We start from the raw sequence: 20,629 nt of genomic DNA on the forward strand, positions 1-20,629 counted from the left end.
TGTGCTCAGGTATCCAAGCACCTTATGCCTTAAGGCTGCGGGCTTTCGGATCTTGTCCCCCTTCCTCCATTCTTAAGTGCCACCATGTCCAGGTGGGTTTCGGTATCCACCTCTCGTGCAACCCAAAGCCACGGTTTCCCTTCGTGTCCTCGGACTCATCATGAAGTTTGGGCGGTGTGTGTGTGTGTGTGTGTGTGTGTGACTAGCTGTAGACCTTTTTTTTTTTTTAATTGAAGTATAGTTGACACGTGTTATATTAGTTTCAAGTATACGACAGTGATTGGGCAACTCCGTCCTTATGCTGTGCTCACAAGTGTATTCACACTGCCACCTGTCACCATACAACGCTATTACATTGACAACGTTCCCTGGCCCTTCATCCCGTGACGTACTCATTCCATCGCTGGAAGCCCGTTCCTCCCACTCCCCGGCCCTAGCTATGTTCCTTTTAGTCCTTAAACACAAAAACGTTCATTCACCTCCCTTCAAGTCTAGTTGATTTAACCGTGTCTAGAAATTGCAGATTTGTAGCCCTTACAGAATTGTTTTTCCCCTTAGAGCTCTAAAGTCTCTCGTGTCATTCCCAGACCTGGGTCTGTTCACAGACCTCAATGTCTGTGAGGGAACGGAGGCCAGAGGATGACGCATTCGTCTTCACTTCCTCCCAAAGGGTTGTGCCCATTTACTCAAGGAAAACACGGGAAATTTCCAGGGATGTTTAGACACTGACTCGGCAGTTGTAATTCGCGAGGACACCGGGCACCGGCGGTCCAGCACAGGGCAGAGGCTTATAGAGCCCGGGGAGAGGCACACGCGGTCCACCTCACATTCAGGTGGATGGCTCCCGAACCCCGGGACTCTTCTCGCAGTGCCTGCGACTTTAGTTAGAAACACGTCCTCGCCCCGTGGCAAAGTGTCTACACTGACTCTATGACCGTGGAGTTGAAATTGTGGCTGCAAGAAGGGCAGACGGAGGCCTCTGGAACTCTTCCAGGGAAAACGGTAAATCTAAAGCCGCCCTGTGTCTTTGGGGAGATCGTCCATACTTGTTCAGGCCGCCAGGAGAGGCCATGCGTGGGGGCCTCCAGGGCGAACTCCACCCTAGAACCAGAGCCATTCCTTGGGACTTCTCTGACCGTGACAGCGAACGGCGGTGGCCTCGCAAGCCCCCCGGCCCCTCAGGGCAGGGAGAGCAGGGAGCTGCAGTCACTCCGAAACTCTCTTGACACAGCCACTGGGACCTGCTTTTATAACCTCTGTAAGTTCTCTTTTCCCTTAATAGAACGCCTCCTTCAAATGATGGCAAAAACCAACGGGAGTCATTTATTTTAGACATTTATTTCACAGACAAGTTTTCAAGAAGACAGCTAAGCGAACGCGGATACAGAACGAAGAGACGCACGCTGACAGGTGGAACGCCCTCGGCGGCCGAGCGAACAGCTGCACGGGCGGCCGGCACTCCTTGCTTTGGGGACTGCCCCCACTCGTCACAGCCCAGTCCGGCCCGGCCTGGCCGCCAGACCTCCCACACCGCTTCCGTCACCGCAGCCACCTGCCACTGGCTACCGAGGGGGGGAGCCGTGGGGGCTGCCTGCTGGTGGACACGAGTGACCTGGCCTTTCTCCGCACCGCGCGGGCTCCCGGCACCCCTCTTCCCAAAGCACGCAGCGGTTCCGTGTGGCCTGCACGTCGCACGCCATGGTGGGCCAGGCTGGGCACCTGGCCTTATGACCTCTTCCTCATCTACACTGTGCCCCGTTATCTCACTAAACATTAGAGCCAGAGCAGTCTTGCAGATCAAGTTCAACGTGTCTCCAGATAAGGAACACGGGCCAGAGAGGCAGAGATGTGTCACATGACACTCAGTGATAGCGACAAGACTAAAACGTGTCCCTTTTGGTTTCTGGTCTAATGCTCAGTCGCCTGGGGCAGGTGGCCCTGAGGGGCTTAAGCGTATGTGTGAAGTTTCCCTCTTCAAAGAAGGTTTATGAATAAATTAGGGCATACGGGTAATAAAGTCACCGGTAGGAACTGGAGGTATTTGTGGGGATAACAAAGCAAGTGTAGGCAGGGAATACAAGCCAGTCTCCAAAGTGCCTTGGATAAGATGTCAGAGAATAAAATGTCTACTAATTCGAACTACTCTAAAAAAATAGGACTGGGCATAATTTTTAAAGAAACACAGTAGGGTCAAACAAATACGGGTTTTAGGTAATTGGCTGAGGTGGCCTGTATGTTTTGTTGAGCTTTCCAGCAGCCGGAACAGAGAGAGAAAAGGAAGAAGTTATAAAAATCACAGTGTTTGTAATTTTTTTTTTTTTCTGCTTAGGATCAGAGCTTTCCCTGGTACCGAGACCCAGAAAAAAACCTTTTCCTATGGATCTTCATAAAGGCAATGTAATGTGATATAAAAGACACATCACTACTCATTTTGACTTTCATGCTCCAGTTGGAAAAAGACAGAATGCAAGATGTCTTGGCCTAAGATGGTGGGTAGGACCTTCTATTTCCTCAGAACAGAGACAGAGTTCAGGAAGTCAGTTTAACCCATGTCCAAACAGCCCATTTACCATCAGGAATAAGGGTAGGGGAACCCCGGTTCCACCTCTGCGTAACCCCAGACGTACGAGACTTCCACAGGACCGGCGTGTTCCGCTCGAGATGGAATGAATCCTGCACCCTTCCCGCCATCGGGCATGTCTGAGAGGCGCAGGTACAGACACAATTTGGGGCAATTCGGAAAAACTCTTTTGCAGGTGAAAGTGATTTTCTCACAGTAGAGTCACTGACCTTCGGCAAGTGACACGAAGGTAACCGGCACTAATGACCTTTTGCCGCGACGCTTCCTCTGTCAGACTGCAGGTTCCTAGAGCATGGGCACCGTGTCTTCTTCCACTTTCGCATCCCCTCACTGTGCCTGGGAGACGGCCTTACACATAGCAGTACTTAATAAATACGTATGAATAAATCATCTACTTTCCTGAATCATGCTTCAATATAGTTATCAGTCCTGTGTACACATCGCTAAGTGGTGATTCCTATCAATGTGCATCTTCTCTAGCACTGGGATTCCAGAGCATCTACACACTATCAGCACACGCCCACGGGCACGCACGCCTCTTACTGTGCTAGGCACACTACCGACAAGACACTGCACTCACCATTAAAAGTCTATAACTCGGACCACACGCAGGAAGTCAACCTACTGAGGTGTGAACAATCGTAACATCTCCAACCAATGCAAATCAGAAACATCTATCAATGCATACCTGAGTCACCTGCCTTCCGGCAGGCCACACCCTATTCTGGCACCACGAACTCGATGTCTTTCTACACCGCCCACCCTCCTTGGTATTCTGCTGAACAGGCTTGGAAAGATTCAAACGTCCTCAAAGGAAAAACATGATCTCCAGATGTCTCCAAGTAAGAGGATACCTGACACGGGAGAGGAGGTAAGATCAAAAGTATAATCTCTACACAGCCCTGACTCTGGCTGTCCTTCCACTAAAGTCGGGACTTCCCTTCCCTAAGCCAAAGCCGCCCCAGGTTGCCTGTGTACTAAGAGTATAAATGTCACTGGTCTCATCCTGGAGGAACCAGCCTTGGATGACCAGGTTCCCTGGTTTCACCTGTAACTTCCAGGAATGAATTAATTACCTCCCTTCCCACCCCCACCTCCCCATTTTGATTTTTCCTTCAATACCCGTTGGGCTAGTGTGAGGGGGTTATTGAAGAGATTTCTCAGACCAACAGGTAAACGAGGAAAACAACAGTGTTCTGGATTGGAAGTTTCTGCACATCTTTCCACTTTTCACTCAGTAACTATAGAGTATATAAATTACTCCAGGCTCTACAGTTAGGTTGACGACCCTAGGAACAGGGACTAGAAGCCTCAGAGACGGAGGGTGTATTTAACAAACAGCCTGGAGGTGGTGCTCTGAATGAGGTGGGGATCTGATCTACAGCAGGCCCAAGGGGTCTGACTGCTGTTAGAGAATGTTTCCAGTTTCTACCTCACTTCCTCCCTAACTTCTTAAAGTTTTAGAAAACTATTATTATGTAATGTCATACTAAGCCGTGGGTTGGGAGGCATAAAATGTGCCAACATGCCAGTCACGTTCTAGGTAAGACCCAGAGCAGATGGAGGGCAGAACGTGTCTGAATGAAGATTCTACTTTATGTTAATGCCACACACCACAGGCATGCATCCTGTTCAATCTGGAGAGGGCCCGGTAGTTCAGGAGAGTCAGATAAGAGCACCCGGAACAACTAAGAGGTAAGTGTGGGACTTACGAGAAACGGTAAAAGGAACCGGATAATTACGTAGAGGCTGGAGAAACCGCAGCCGGGGGCAGAGGGGTTCAGTCTTCAGGTGCAGAAAAGGTCAGCCTGGTGGGTGGTGGGTTGCTTCTCGTCTCCACGGAGGGTGAGGGGGCAGTAACGTGGTTTCAGTGGCAGAACCTCTACCCTCGCTCTGTGGGTCAACTGGCCACCAAAAGGGCACAATTGCAACAGACTTCTGAAGGGGGCTCAATCTCCTTAACGACTGCCTTCAAAACCAAGATGCATGCGATGTCATCCTGATCAGACTCCTGAAAGTTCTACCCCCAAAAGAAATCTGGGATCAAGTTGCATCCAGGATCCCACGCAGTGGACAATGGGAAACCTTCGGCAGGTCGGGTCTGCTCGAAAACAACTTTCACAGCGCGGAGGGACCTTGAATGTTGCTGGACTCCGCAGTCCCGCAGCAGAGGCCTTGACATGCCGAAGGGGCCGCCGTTCTGAACCCTGACAGATGTCCTCCCCACTTGGCCAAGGGAGACGTTGAGACGCACAGAAGGAGAGGAACGGATAGGTCAAGTCAGAGGCAGAGGTGAGGACGCGAGGCAGGCCCTTGGTTTATTTATATTGTCAAGCTGGCCTCGGGAATCACCCTCCCGAGCTAAGAAAAGATCGCTTCCGAGGATGAGATCGGGTGAAACGACTAAAGGGGCACGTTAGGAGGAGGAGACGTCAACGTCAAAACGTTTTCCTGAAGTCATCAGTCTTTCCCTTAGGCGGGCTCTCCAGGGCACAGGCGGGCGGTGGGTGTGGCAGAAGCTTCTCTCTGGAATGAACCTCCCGATGCTTGGCGAGGACAGAGCTCTTACTGAAACGTTTGCCACACTGGGCACAGCCGTAGGGCTTCTCTCCGGTGTGTATCCTCCGGTGCTCGCGAAACCTCGTACAGTTATTGAAGCTTTTTTCGCAGTCCACACATTTGTAGGGGTTCTCGCCAGTGTGCACCCTGCGGTGGGCGCTGAAATGGGAGCTGTTGGTGAAGCTCTTCCCGCACTCCCCGCACTGATAAGGCTTCTCTCCCGTGTGCGTCCTCTGGTGGATGATGAGGCTGGAGCTCTGACTGAAGCACTTTCCACACTCTCCGCACCTGTAGGGCTTCTCCCCCGTGTGGATTCTCTGGTGGGCACCAAAGTTGGAGGAGTCGTTAAAGCTTTTCCCACAGTCAAGACACTTGAACGGCTTTTCTCCCGTGTGGATTCTTTGGTGTCTGATTAGGCTCCTGCTCCTGCCGAAGCACTTCCCGCAGACACCGCACTGGTAAGGGTTTTCCTTCTGGTGGGTGACCCGGCACATCAGACGAGCATTCCTCCCCAAGCCGTCTCCGTATTTGAGAAGCCGGTAGGGTCTCCTCCCCACCAAAGGCCTCGGATGCGCTGCGGCTCTCCCTAAATCTCGAGGCTGAGACATCAGCTTTCCCTGCCTGACCGCTTGAAGGCTTTCCCACTGTCTTCCTGAGATGCATTCCCTTTTCCGGTATTTACCTGGATCAGCGGTCTGGGAAACAACCCTCTTAGACTTTTCTATCAGTGCCCGATGCTGTTCCATGTCCTTGTAGATTACCTGTGTCGCATCCTCCTTGATACTACGTGCAATTTCAAAATCTGGAAAGGAAGAAAGAAAGACGAGAAAGATTTCCGAGCGGTCCCATATTAACACAAACAACACGGCCTACGAGGCTTTGTTAGGATCCCTGTATTGTCCTCTGGCCTCTTAAGTCCTGTTACCCTTCTCTGATTCATTATGCCTTATTTGCACTCTGTTCCCCCCGCAGCCAGCAACACCTCATACAAAGGAGGCTTCCAGAAATGTTTTCCAAAGCAAACTGTTATTCCCGATCCATGTCCTGAGTCACACGGGACCAGCTCAGCTTTCTCCCCAAGTTCCACTCCCTCCCACCCTACTTTCAAAATTTCACATCTGCGCTCACACACCCCGTGTGGCACTAGTGTTCAGAGCAGAGTCCAGTGCCCAGGTTCCTCAATGGGCCTCCAAGTTCATCAATATCTGATCACGTTTCTTTCTCCTCCCCAAATGGTCTTTGTCACTGCTTTTCTCTGGCTGTCTCGCACACAGGCCACACGGGCTCAAATCTTAATTCTCCCCATCCCCTTCCCCAAACTGGAATTACCTTCCCTCACGCTTTCACCCACAACCCATACACACTGCAAGGTGCATCCTGGATGCCAGCTTTCCAGGAAGTCTGCTCGGCAGACAGAGTGAGGTGGTGGAAAGACACAGGCTTTGGAATCACACAGCCCTGGTTCAGATTGCATCCTGGTCACTTATTAACTATGTGGTTCTGTATTAACTTTTTATTATGGAAAATTCAAACATGTAGCAAAGTAGAGACTACGGTATGTAACATGAACCTACACAAACCACCCACCTGGCTTTGACAATGACCTACTTCTGGTCAATCTAATTTCACCTCCATTCCCACCTGCTTCCTGCTCCCTCTACCCATTATTATTATTAATATCATTATTATTATTATTATCATTATTATTATTATTTATTTTTTTTAAAGAGAGGGAGGGAAAGAGAGGGAGAGCATGTGCATGCACGAGCAGGGAAGAAGGGCAGAGGGAGAGAGAATCCCAAGCAGGCTCTGTGCTGTCAGTGCAGAGCCCAACGCAGGGCTCAATCCCACAACCCTGGGACCATGACCTGAGCTGAAATCGAGTCGGACACTCAGCTGATTGAGCCACCCTCATGCCCCTACCCAGATTATTTTGAATCAAATTCCAGACATCATATTATTCCGTCCAGGTTTGTCTTACCCCCAAACCCTTGTTCCTCAGCACTTTGCTGTGCTGCCTTGTTTCTACTCGCCAGTTTCAACACGCCTCTCCCTGCACACACCCCTCTCCTTGCACGCACCCCTCTCCTTTCAAGCACAGAGTTGAAACTGCAGATATCCCTCCCTCCCAAGTTTGGTGGCTGTGGCATGGGTTGGGGAGAGGAGGGCACCCATCAGTTGGTCCATTAAGGGAAAGCCCTAACCATGCCATCATCTTCTTTCATTTTGCAGTTCTTCTGAAGCAACCTCATTGGGTCCAACATCGTCCTGGGGTTTGGAGGAAGTCATAGCCTCACGGTTGGCTCTGACAGAATCTGACAATTCATGGACAGGTCTGTAGCTCGATTTAAAAAATGAGATTCAGGGGCGCCTGGGTGGCGCAGTCGGTTAAGCGTCCGACTTCAGCCAGGTCACGATCTCGCGGTCCGTGAGTTCGAGCCCCGCGTCAGGCTCTGGGTTGATGGCTCAGAGCCTGGAGCCTGTTTCCCATTCTGTGTCTCCCTCTCTCTCTGCCCCTCGCCCGTTCATGCTCTGTCTCTCTCTGTCCCAAAAATAAACATTGAAAAAAAATTAAAAAAAAAAAATGAGATTCATAAGGGATGGCACCAAAGGACTTTGTTTCCAGTAATCAAAACCGGGGTTATGTAGCGCTTACTGATTTCAGCCTTCAAACTACAATTTCCCACGTAAATACTAGCAGAAAACACATGTATGTTCCTTCTCTAGCGTTTGTTTTGAATAAGCACAGAGTGCTGGAAGGAAGATGGTAACAGGTAAGCGCAGAAAGAGGAGCTCAGACTGAGGAGGGCTGTGGAACTTAACACAAGACTGATGGGGGAACCCGGTTTGGAGACTTTTACAAAAGTCTAGGCCACAGACAGAAAAAGGCTGACCCAGGGCAGTGGCTGTGCTGACTAAAGAGGGGACAGAAGTTCCAGAACCGTTGACAAAAAAGTGTTATCTGCTTCGATGTATATGAGGGAGAAAGCATCAGAAACGTCTCTAATGTGTTCAGGCTGGATGTGAGAGGACACAGGAAAGACCCAAGGTGTGGGAAGAAAGACGGTGACTTAGTTTTGAAAATTTTGGGTCTGGGCCGCTGCAGAGGTAGACGCCCACGAGGGTACCAGCAGTCAGCAGGGAAACACGCAGGTGGGGCTGCGGGGCTGAGAACCAGAACAGAGTCTCTCTCTCGTTCTGTCGCTGCCTACACTCTTCCTCACGCACATCACAGAGAACTGAGATGTCTGTGTTTTCAGCCTACTTGCTCTGAGTTTTTTCTCCACATATGTCATGTGTAATTCCAAGTTCTTCTTCCGCACAGGATTTTCAGGAGAGATGAAACATGGGCCCGTACAGATCAACGCTGAGGCTGAGATCCCACAGACCGAATCCCTAGAATGTAAGCTCCTTCCCTGAATAGAAGCGCCGTGAGAAAAGAGACTGTGTTTTATTCGCTGCCATATCCCCTGTTCCTCATGTAACACAGGGCACTCAAATATTTGTGGAGTGAATAAACACTCACAAGCAAAATGCCAGAGCTACTGATTTCTCAGTAAATCCCACTTTTCCCTGATGGTCCTTACCGCTCGGGCTTTGCAGCAGACCCGGGGGCCCCTGGAATTCCGACTCGAGTACGATTTCCTCCTCACTCGTTCTCTCGCTGCCAGAATCTTCTCCCGTTGCCTCCTGTGAGGTCTCCTCAGGTTCCCAACCTGTGGGTTCCTGGGACTCCATCTCAACCTCCTCTCTCTCTTGCCCTGAGGGTGGTGGGACTTCCTCTGGAGTGTCGGCGGAAGGGGCAGCGGCCCGAGAGTTGATCAGCGCGTCCATCTCCTTGTAGAACGCACAGGACTCCAGCACGTGACCGTTTTTCACTTTGCGGTAGCTCTTCTGGAGGCTTTTGAACTTGGTCCGGCACTGCTCCGGCGTCCGGAGGAAGCCGCACTCCCGGAGTTGTTCAGCCACGGCCCCGTACAGCTTGCTCTTCCGATGACAGGCTTGGAGGGCTTCGTAGAACCGAGTCTCCCGCAGGATATCAAGAAAAGTCTTGGTTTCCTCGTAGCCCCAGTGCACACCTGCCAGGGAAGGATAAAGTTCAAAGGTGTAAGAAAAGGAGTCTATAGCCTCTAAATATAAGGAGTAAAGGAAAGCAAATCCCATTCACTGTGGCAGTAGGAACTATGATAAACCTGGGAATAAGATGTGCAAAATAAAGAAGAGGGTCTATATAAAAGAAAAAATCGGTAATTTACTGAAAGACATAAATGAACTATAAAAAATGGAAAGACACTCCGTTTTCTGGATAGGAAGACTCAAACTGTACAGACATCAATTCCCAAATGAATCTGTCAGGTCTAAATCCCAATGGGATTTCGAAATTGAAGTTGATAAACTGATCTCAAAATTTCCTTGGCAGAGGAAGAACGCAGTCCCCCAAATCTGCCATGGCTATGGCGGTCAGCTGAGGATACAGCTATCTTCTCTAAATGGCTAAGAATAACAGATCAGGACACGTTTTTAGCCAGCCATCCTTGAAGAGTACAACCGTGTCCAGAGTAGTCTTTGATGTCCCTGAGTCCTCTACTTGGAGAGAGGAAATGATCTGCAAGATAGGCAGACACTGTGCTGTTACAGCAGAGTAAACCTTTTCAGGACGTGTCTGAATACAGTTTGTTAAACTGCTTTCTGTGCGTTTTGTAAGATGAAGTCACTTCTGTCCTCAGTCTCACCAGGTGGCCTCCTCCAGGGCGGGCACTGCTTTCCCGAGTCTGGGCCCGCCCTCGTGTCTATGGATTTCCAGATTGCTGAGCACCTCTATGTGTACGATGTATCTTCCCGTCTTTTCCTGAGCTGTCTCCCTTGAACAGATGCGGTCATGAGGACACCCCCCCGCTCTCCTTCCTGGATTTATCTTTCCACCCTAAGAATTCACCATCTTTTCGTCAGGCGGAGTGGAGAAACTTTCCTGGTAACAGTGACACCGGGCAATGCCTCCCCGCAGTTAACATTTGCGGAATGCCGTCATCGATTTTTTTTTATCTATTATCTCATTTCACACTAACAACCCTGGAATCCTCAGTTGCAGTTTACTGATGAGAAAACTGAAGCTCCAAGTTCTTACATGATGTGCTTACTGTCACACAGTCACTAACTGCCACTTTAGTTCTGCATGTTCCCAGGCCCCAGATTTCAACGCCAGCCTCCGTTTACATGGTATGTGGTGTATCTTTTTCTATCTTTTAATTTCAAGGCCTCTGGTCTTCACATGTATCCCATGTAGGCTATATTTAATTGCGTTTTTAGACAACTGATCATCTTAGTCTTTTACGTTTGTAACGAATGACGTATTTGGATTTATATTTACCATTTTCCTGTGTTTTCCATTTGACTCGTCTACTTCGTGTTCCTTTTTCTTTCCTTTCCTGCCTTTTTCTACAATTCCACTTTTCACGTTTTTTCGGTTATACATTCTTATGCTACTTATCCTAGACAGTGCAACACCGTATCTTTGACTTCTTATACTGCAATTCTGCTAGCTGCTTTATACAAGGCTCAGATGCTGGATTCCTCACGGTCCTTGGACTCCACCTATCTTCCTCCCACAGGCTCCAAATACGCAAATCCATGCTGCGCTCTAGCCCGAGAACGGCCCTTTGCAGCAACAACCTCCCCCCCCCCCCAGAGTACTTTCAGCGATGGGGGGCAAGAGGCGCAGGCCAGCGCTCCCCAGGTTTGGCTGCCTCTGGTCTACTCCTGCTACCACAAACCCGTATCATCCATTTTCACACCCAAAGCAAAGAGCACAGCCCTTACCGCTTAGGTTCTGGAACAAGACAGGGGTGCCACGAATCTCAGACTTCCGGATGAACGCAGCACCCCTCTCGTCACCATCGGATGCCTCTGCGGCTTCCTCCTCCTCCAACAAACTGGTCTGTTCTTTAGCACTGACATCAACTCTCTTCAGTCTGGGGAGAGAGATAATCTCCTTTGGCTTATCAGCGGCTGAAGCATGGGCTGCGGGGTTCAACAGGGCGTCCATGTCCTCAAAGAAGGCACAGGGTTCCAGCACGTGGCCGTTTCTCACCTTCCGGTAGCTCTTCTGGAGACTTTTGAACTTGGTCCGGCACTGCTCCGGCGTCCGGAGGAAGCCGCACTCGCGCAGCCACTCGGCCACGGCCCCGTACACCTGGCTGTTCCGGGGACAAGCCTGCAGCGTTTCGTAAAAGCGCGACTCCTTGAGAATCGCGAGGAACGTCTTCGTCTCCTCATAGCTCCAGTGCACGCCTGCTATTTTCTCGTCTTCCAACCCCCAGTGCTGCTGCTCGCCCCACATTCGCCCCGCACTGCGCGCGGGGATCTGAGTCGCATGAACCGGCTTTTCCTTGATGTAGTTGCTTCGGAGAATACTCCTTTTGTTAGAAGAGTGTACACCTAGGGTCCATGGCTCCTTTCTTTGCTCCAACCGGGCAATCTTGTTAGACACGGACACGGCACTTCCTACAGGGAGAGAAATACATTCCATGCTGAACACGGAGGCCGTAGCCGCACAGCCTGATCTGCTGCCATAGCGCGATGTCCTGGACACCTGTTCACGCCTATCCTTGAAAGGTCTTGTCCAACCCCCTTCTCTTTTAGAAACTTCCTCAACCATGACAGTGTGCAGTACAGATATTCCTCCTACTTACGGTGCAGTATATAGTTATTCTGACCCCTCTCTTTTGTCACAACCATCTAGTAACTGACATTATCATTTTATTTCTCACGTAGGCACCACCTCTTTTCCCAGCTAGTTCTTAAGGGAAAGTCTTTAAGGTTAAGAAACATACAGTTTATTACCTTTGATTTCGTCTCAGTGTCTAACGTTATATTAGTTTCAGTGTCTGCTCCTAACCAGTATTTGTTACTTATAAAACAAAGCGTGTTCATATCTGCCCACCACATACCCCCACCCCAACCCGCACGTGCACGCATGCACGCCTGCACGCGCGCGCACACACACACACACACACACACACACACACACACTGGGGCTAGGACAGGGAGAAGGCAAGAATTTGTGGATACATCTGACAAGGTTAATAGGAAGAGACAGAAGGCCAGGGAAGCATACCGACAATCTGTTGCATTACAGCACTATGGAGATCAACGGGTAACAGGTCTTAAACGTGAACCCTGGCTCCATCACCTGCTTTACTCTTGGGCCAGGGGAACTTTCTCAATCTCTGAGCTTCAGCTTCCTAGGGAATGATGGCCTCTATTCACAGAAGTGCTGGGAATATTAAATAGATGATCGCCTGTGAAGTATCCGATGCCCAATAGGTATCGTAATAAAATTCACTTTTCTTCCTCTAGGTAATACACACAGAAATTTCACGGAATTCTCAAGGGAAGGAGCATCACAGCAAATCCTTTCTGAAAGAACCCTGGCAATGGAGTTCTTTATTTTTACTTGATATAGGAAGTGTAGGAATAATGAAAGCTCAAATATCCACAGTAAGGACCAGGCAGGCAATGCAACTGAGGGAGAAATGTGGCAGTTCAGCACCAGCTCCTTGATTCAGCTCTGGCGGATTGTTGCTATGTGAGAAAGTGGGCCCGTGGTGCCTGACATTTGATTTTTCAAGATACACAGGAAATCCAGATTTACAAACTAATTTTAAATTAAAACTCTGCAAGGCCAAAATGTGTGTATAGGCTAGATTCGGCCTATGAGTCATCCGTTTACAGTCTATGATAAAAGATTCGGGAAGCTGTCTCCGGGCCTGGGCCTTTCCACATGTAATCACCACTGACCCTGAACAAAGTGGGGGCTGGGGGAACCAATGCCCCATAGTAAAAAAATTTGTGTATAACTTCTGACTCCCCCAAAACTTAACTACTAATAGCTTAGTGTTGACTGGAAGCCTTACCGATATGTATTAATATGTATTAATGTATGTTATATATGTATTAATATGTATTCTGTATGTTATATAGATTACATACTGTATTAATATGTATTAATATGTATTCTGTATGTTATATAGATTACATACTGTATTCCCATAATGAAGTAAGTCAGAGAAAAGAAAAGGTTATTAAGAAAATCTTAAGGAAGGGAAAATACATTAACTAAGTTAACTGTGAGTACTTTGGATAGATACTGGACTGTATTTATCGAAAAAAAATCCCCATAGAAGTGGACCCATGGAGTTCAAACTATCTTGTTCAAGGATCAGCTGGCTAAATCTGAATTCTCAGAGGATGACCCCCAGCCCGCCAGTGGCACTTTACTCAGGGCTCTCACACGGCACCCTCCAAGGCTTGGATGCACGCTCCAAGGTCACGCCAAGAAAGGCCTGCGTGAAGCCCTGGCAGGACGCTGGGTGCCTGCTGCTACGGGAAGACCGCTTTGCCACCAGGGTGTGGCAACCTATGTTGGTCATTCTCAGAGGACTTAGTTGCGTTCTGATTATAAACAACTGTTGGTGTTATCTTTTTTATTCGGTTTGATATAGTCCATTTTATAGTCTCTATACTTAAGTGTCTACAGGTAGTGTGTCCAACAGAACTTTCTGTGATGACAGCAGTGACCTCTAATTGTGCTTTCCAACATGGCTATCAAATATCCTAACCGCGACTACTGCCCCTGAGGAACTAAAACTTTTAACTTTATTTAATTTTGATTAATTGTACAAATTTAAATAGCCGCTACCCTATTAACACATATCTATAACGTGTCTAGTGTGGATCAGTGCACATTTCGGGCCTGTAATTTTATTAACAAGCAGTCTTCGACTTTCAGCTTACATATAAATGAACTGTACTTGTCCCCACTACTAATGCAGGTGACATAATCCTTCAGAAGTCTGCTTGTAAAGGGACACTTCAGTGGTTACTTGTGCCTGTAAATTCGTGCTATTCAAATAACTCACAAAGCACTATCAAGGTATTGAAATTGTATTGTGTTGAATTGTACTGAAATTACTTTTTTCCTTTCCTCTGTAAGATTTCCATCCATCCAACAAATATTTGCTGGGTACCCACCCGTGTGTCCAGCTATGTGCAAAGTGTTGGGTTGCTACAGTTAAACAAAAACAAATCTTACAAAGACCTTGTGACTTTATGGTACTATTAGTCTAGTGGTATCTGTAAGCTTATATTTAAGTAATACAAATATGACAGTCCTATATAACCCCTTGCCAATGTCTTCACCCCTAAGTTAGAAGAATATGCATATATTCTAAACTGGAAGGGAGGAATGAATGACTGAGTTAAGACAGCATGGACAAGAGAGGACTAGGTCTGGTAAACCAGGCCACAGAAATGATTAGACAGCATGGAGGTCCTTTAAGTGTTGACATTTTAATTATTGTATTATTGGTAGAAATAAAGATATAAAAAATCCCCAAATCTTTTATGTGCAAAGGGAAAGAATCCTTACCCAGGGAGACCATATTCCCAGCACTCTCTTTCCTAATATCCCGGTACAGGTCTCTGTGAACGGGAATCTGATGTACACTCTTTTTGTAGGAAAAGCCTCTCGCCACGCGGACATCTTTCACCGGCCCCTGTAACAACAACAGCAATGACTACCGAGATAACCACGTGGGTCTTTAAAGGGTGAATGGTCGTGGAGCAAACACAGAAGGGAGGGCCCTAAGGGAGAATTAAAATCAGGGAACCAAGTGTGTATGATGTGCCAGATGAAGCAGATGTTATAAAGGATCATAAGACAGATGATCCAGCAAGGAGTCTCATTACTCAGAAGGCTGGGTCCGGTCTTCTCTGCAAAAGGGGCAGGGGATAGGGGGTGGGGAGGGGAGTCTCTTTGAGGGGGTGTAGAAGTTTGAGGGCAGTGAAGGCACGGAAGTCCTTGTGACTGGATACTCTAGGAACGCAGAGAGAAGATCTACAATTTACCTGAGACACAACAGGTAATGGTGTGGTTGTTCCTTCCTGACCTATGTTGTTCCATTCAGTAGCAGGAACAGGAAGCCAGGGAGAAGGCCGAGCTGTAAGAAGAGAGAGAAACAATTAGGGTTCTGGGCTCTGGCCCTTCAATTCGTGCAGCTTCTCCTTTTAAGAAATGAACGTGTGTGTGTGTATACATACATATATATACGTATATATACACACACACACATATATATACACACATATACATATATATATATATATATATGTATGTATACACACACACACACACATATATAAAATAAAAAAAAAACCCAGTAAATAGAAATTGATCATTTCATCAGTGAGTTCAGAACAAATGCCTGAAACCAGGGTACCCTAAAGCAGGGCTCACAGATGCGAACGCTTTCAGGGAGTTAGCAGGCAAAGTAGATTATGAAAGGGGCTAGGTAAGGAATGGGGGACCTGGAGAGCACGTACACCACTGAAAAGGTGTGGCCAATGCCCAGTCCCAGTTGATGCTTCACTGTGATAGTCAGAACTTCTAATATTTTTCAGGAGAAGCCAGAAATCTGGACTTTTCTATGAAATCTCAAAAACCTTAAACCTGGGAGGCTCAATTGGTTAAGCGTCCAACTTCAGCTCAGGTCACGATCTCATGGTTTGTGAGTCTGAGCCCTGCTTCGGATCCTCTGTCTCCCTCTCCCTCTCTCTCCCTCCCTGGCTTGCACACATGGGTGCATGCGTACTCTCTCTGTCTCTCAAAAGTAAATAAATATTTTTAAAAAATCTTAGCGCCTGGGTGGCTTGGTTGGTTAAGCATCCGACTTCGGCTCAGGTCATGATCTCACGGTCCGTGAGTTCGAGCCCCGTGTTGGGCTCTGTGCTGACAGCTCAGAGCCTGGAGCCTGTTTCAGATTCTGTGTCTCCCTCTCTCTCTGCCCCTCCCCTGTTCATGCTCTGTCTCTGTCTCAAAAATAAATAAACGTTAAAAAAAAATTAAAAAAAAAATCTTAAACCTTAGAACTAAAAGCAAACAAATGCATAAAACCCCAAACCAAAAACACATTGCAGGTGAAACAAAAGAAGTCTGACCTGGCATGTGAGTTACCAGTTTGCAATCTCTAGTAGAAGTCATTCAATGTTTCAATATGCTAAACACGTTAGCACACATAGATAACAGTCCTGGACAGGCAAACACACAATACACTCCCTCAAAAGTCTGTGGTCTAACTTCTACTCTGCAACTCACTACGTAAGGAAAACTTCCGGAATGGATTTTACTGTGGTCGAGAACTCAAAATCTTGTTCCACCACTTTCTAAAGAAGCAAACTGAACCACTTCTTTGGAAACACAGTACAGGTATCCCCTGCTTTTCAAAAGTTCATGTCATGCCACTTTACTTTTACAAAAGACACACATCAGTACCTATTTTTGCTAACCGGAAGAAATCCAAAAAAGGATCTTCACTTTTACCAAAAAAGGGGGAAAAGCAAATATATTGTTCGGAGTTTGTTTTGCAGCGAGCTATTAAAAAAAATTTTTTTTTAAGTTTACTTATTTATTTAGAGAGAGACTGAGCAGCGGAGGGGCAGAGAGAGAGGGAGACAGAGACCCCCAAGCAGGCTCTGCACTGTCAACGCAGAGCCTGATGCAGGGCTCAAACTCACGAACCGTGAGATCATGACCTGAGTGGAAATCAAGAGTCTGACTCCTGACTAACTGAGCCACCCAGGCGCCCCTGCAGCGAGCTATTACAGAGGCAGTGTGCACCCGAGCAGGGGGAGTAGCACGACCACAGTGTCACTGTCCCCGTAAGCACCTCTACAGAACCCAGAACACACTTTTCCACTTTGCGAATTATCACCCTGAGCTGTCAAAACCCAGAAACACCATAAATTTACTGTAGCTTATCAGCTACAGTAGTAACTCAGAACATGTAATCCATGTGAACTTTGAAATTCAGAAAATATTAATATTTGCAATGAATTCTATCACAATGTGAATTTCAGGAAAGGTAAGGAGGTTGGGTGCACAGTAGTGAATCTTGCCACTTGGTGAGGGACTGTGTAAGCCAGACAGATTTGAAGTTTAAAGATAATTGCGCTGTTACGGGAGAAAGGAAACTGACATTTACTGAGCACCACTGTGTACTGGTCTGTTTACGTTGCCTCGTTTAACCTACACTAACCACCTTATTATTTTCCTTTTACAAATGACAGAATGGAAAGTTTGAGAAGCTTAGTAACCTGACCAAGGCCACACAGATAAAGAATGGCAGAGCTAGGTTTTGAGTCGGGTTGTCTTCCTCTAAAGCCTAATCGCTTCACCTCTATGCATTAATGTGCCCTTCCGTATCGCTTGCCCGAGGACAGATGGAGACAGGTGCAGAGACAAGAAGATATAAACCCAAGCCTCCTACTGTAGGTTCAGTGATCTTTCCATTCCTCTCTTTCGGCCTGATACCAGACTACAGGGATGGTGAGATTACAGTGGACGGGGAAAGACAGGGTGTTTAATTTCCTTCTACTTGACTTATTAATGCCCAGGGTGGCTATGAAACCTGTGTTCCCTTGTCTATGAAATCTTACTGTTCACCTCTCTCATATGCCACTTGTGGGATGCCTCACTTGTAATTTAAAAAAAAAATTATGTTTATTTATTTTTGAGAGCAAGAGAGACAGAATGTGAGCAGGGGAGAGGCAGAGAGAGAGGGAGACACAGAATCCGAAGCAGGCTCCAGGCTCCGAGCTGTCAGAGCAGAGCCCAATGCGGGGCTTGAACCCACGGACTGTGATATCATGACCTGAGCTGAAGTCAGACGCTTGCTTAACCGACTGAGCCACCGAAGTGCCCCTGGAATTTTTAAAAAGTAAATATCTTGTTTTCCTTTCCAAACAGTTTTGAAAGTTGTTTATAGCCAGCCAAGAACATATACACATATACACACAGCAGGACTGAAAAATACAAGCTGATTACAGAAAGGAGATTCTTAAGTTACACTGCAAGACCTCGAGGCCAGTCTGGGAAAGCCAAGTTTTCCCAGAGTCCATCCCTATGAGGGCTTTTACTTATGCTGCATGTGTTCCCAACTCCTGAAGCTGATGAAGTCTTGCTCCCCAAATATTTAATTTATTCTCAAATATGTACTGAGGGGATCCTAGTCTGAACCAGTAACAGTGTTATGGCTAGAAAATAAATCTGCCATGGTCTCTGCTCTGGGCATGCTCTGAGTCCTTCTCACCATTCTTGGGTAAGGGCCGATGCTCTCTCTTCCAGTTCGGCTGCTCCTCCCGTCCTGAGCGGAGGCTTCCAGCTTCCTCCAGAGACACCAGTCTGGGTTGGGTCTCCACCTGCTCTGGCTGAAAGTCCGTTACCTCCCATGCTGCTCCCAGTGGTACCTGCTTCTCTGCATGCACAGGACTGCTAACCTGGGAAATAAAACCAATGGCATAATGGAAAGAGGGAGGAAAACAAGGCCCAAAGAGGACCAAATTTCCCCCAGGAAGACATCAAAGAAGGAAAGACGATGTGAGAAGGAACGAAAACTTCACTCCATTCACAATGGAGCCTCCAAGGGCATTGGGTGAACAGTACTGTCCAGGAGTCTAGGCGAAAGGGAGCAGGAGAGTGCTCTTTATTAGTATACAGAGGGGGGAAATCTAGCAGGAGTAAAATACAGAGCCTCCTTGTTATTAGCATAGATATGGAGTTCTCACATCTATTAGGTTCACAGAGAAGCGAAAGCTATCAGAACAGAAATAAATTCACTAGTGAACTGAAAACAGAAAATTAATTTCCACATGTAGGGTCTATGCCTGACCAACACAGCAGCCTGATAGGCAGGTCTTTTTATACAATGCAAATCCCGTGCAAGGTGAAACTGCAAGTCTTGCAAATCTTGCAGGATTTCATGAGGTTAATGAAAAGGCTCTTGAAAATGACTAGAAGACCATGAAATGCCACCGACAAACAAAGATCTGGCAGTTAGGCTAGACAAGAGTGACAAGGATGGTGGCATTGAGGGCACTTTGGAAAACACACATTGAAATATTAAAGGACTAGAGAGAGCCCTGGGATAACTGATGAAGTCCGTCCTTTCTTTTTTCCTTTCATTTTTTTCTCTTTCTTTCTTTGGTTGTTGTTGTTGTTGCAAAAATAGCCCTCTTTAGGATCAAACTACAAAAGTCCAACCCTGCAAAGCATAACGTGGTGTTCCCTTATATAATTTTTTTTGGGAACGATAATGCCAGAGATTTATACAAACACTTAGATGTATAATGTTTAGCTTCCTTTGCAAAATAATATTTTACCAAGGGTTTTTTTTTTTTTCTGTTTAATATGAAATTCTGGTCCTCTTTCAAATTGATTCGCTTTAGAAGTCTCTCAGTACCATTTATCCCTGCATAATAAGCCCTATCTGCAGGGCACCCCTGCCCCCCTGCCTTAGCCATCCCCTTCGTTCTAAAAACAATTTGGAAAATCCTCTCTCACCTGCTGTCTTAGTCTTCCAGTCTCTTTCTCCAAATGTATTACCAGGGCCACCGCCTCCTCTCCACTTTCCGGACACTGTTTCTGAGCCCACGCCTGAATCTTCTCGGGCAAAATGGTGAGAAACTGTTCAATCACCAGCAGCTCAAGGATCTGCTCCTTGGAACGCATTTCGGGCTTCAGCCACCGGCAGCAAAGTTCCCAGAGTTTACTGAAAGCTTCATGGGGTCCAGTCACATCCTCGTAACAGAATTGCCTGAAGCATTTGCGAAAGGTCTCAGACTCAGAGCTCTCCGATCCTTCCAGAGTGGGCTCCGATGCCCACTCGGGGTCCTTTTCTACCTTCATTATTAAGCATCCCTCAACCTCCAGGCGTGCGTCCATCTGAGGGTCCAGGGATGCATCCATGCTCTAACCCCGGGGTCAACCTCACGTCTAGCTCAAAGTAGACGCAAATAACCCAATCCTCGGAACGCTCCCTGCTTAATGATTTTGGAAGTGTGGGAGGGTAGGGACGTGAAAAACGGCAGTGTCAGCAGGAACAGGGTACCCCAGGCTCATTAATCAAATCTATCCTAGGCGCTTGAAATGGTGAATGTGTACCCTAAGGTCCCAAACCCGGACTCTCCTCCAAAGAAGATGGGGTTTTCCGGGGTGCATCTCTTTAGTGCAGTGTCCAAGACCCAGGGCAGGGGATTGGGAGAAAATCTGGGGAACTGAAGCAAGGGTGGGCGGGGGCGGCCGCCCGGGCCGGGAGGGGGCTGGGCTCTGCGGAGGCGAGACCCCGGGTGGGTGGGGCCGGATGTGCAGGCCCCGCCCGGCCCGGGGATCGGGGTTCGAGGCTCAGCCCCGCGGCGCTCCCAGGCCGCTGCAGGAGCCGGTGAGGCCGGCGGCGTTCGACGCCAGCGCCGGGCTCTTCCGGGCCCAAATCGGTCCCGGCCGTCCTCAGGAAACCTCCGCACGCCGAGGAAAGGCCGCGAGGTGGTTCAGCCCCTGAGGGGAGAGAAGCCGCGGGGACCCAGCAAAGCTTCGCGGGGGGCGGCTGTCGGCCCGGCGCGCACGGCCTGCTCCGCTCCGCCCGCGGACTGCGCGGGGGG

The 20,629-nt window shown here is 48.0% G+C and overlaps 1 protein-coding gene across 1 annotated transcript; it reads right to left on the reverse strand.

Moving 5' to 3' along the window:
* Nucleotides 1-1,294: 1,294 nt before the first annotated feature.
* ZKSCAN2 (zinc finger with KRAB and SCAN domains 2) lies at nt 1,295-20,609 on the reverse strand. The gene is made up of 7 exons (XM_040463592.1): nt 19,536-20,609; nt 18,286-18,472; nt 15,047-15,138; nt 14,568-14,694; nt 10,958-11,641; nt 8,728-9,219; nt 1,295-5,942 (listed from the first exon to the last, which is right to left on the reverse strand). The coding sequence occupies exons 1-7, from the start codon at nt 19,938-19,940 to the stop codon at nt 5,020-5,022; spliced, it is 2,910 nt and encodes a 969-aa protein (XP_040319526.1). The 5' UTR covers nt 19,941-20,609; the 3' UTR covers nt 1,295-5,019.
* Nucleotides 20,610-20,629: the final 20 nt, after the last annotated feature.

The sequence above is a fragment of the Herpailurus yagouaroundi genome, unplaced genomic scaffold (assembly GCF_014898765.1).
Source record: "Herpailurus yagouaroundi ecotype Mexico unplaced genomic scaffold, PumYag 410, whole genome shotgun sequence".
Lineage (NCBI taxonomy): Eukaryota > Metazoa > Chordata > Mammalia > Carnivora > Felidae > Herpailurus > Herpailurus yagouaroundi.

Excerpts from the sequence above, each read along its gene's own strand:
- ZKSCAN2 (XM_040463592.1), bottom strand. The coding sequence starts at position 19,940 with ATGGATGCATCCCTGGACCCTCAGATGGACGCACGCCTGGAGGTTGAG. Across the intron at positions 15,139-18,285 it reads TCGGCCCTTACCCAAGAATG|CTCGGCCTTCTCCCTGGCTT; the intron begins GTGAGAAGGACT and ends CTCTTCTTACAG. Across the intron at positions 14,695-15,046 it reads CATTACCTGTTGTGTCTCAG|GGGCCGGTGAAAGATGTCCG; the intron begins GTAAATTGTAGA and ends TTGTTGTTACAG.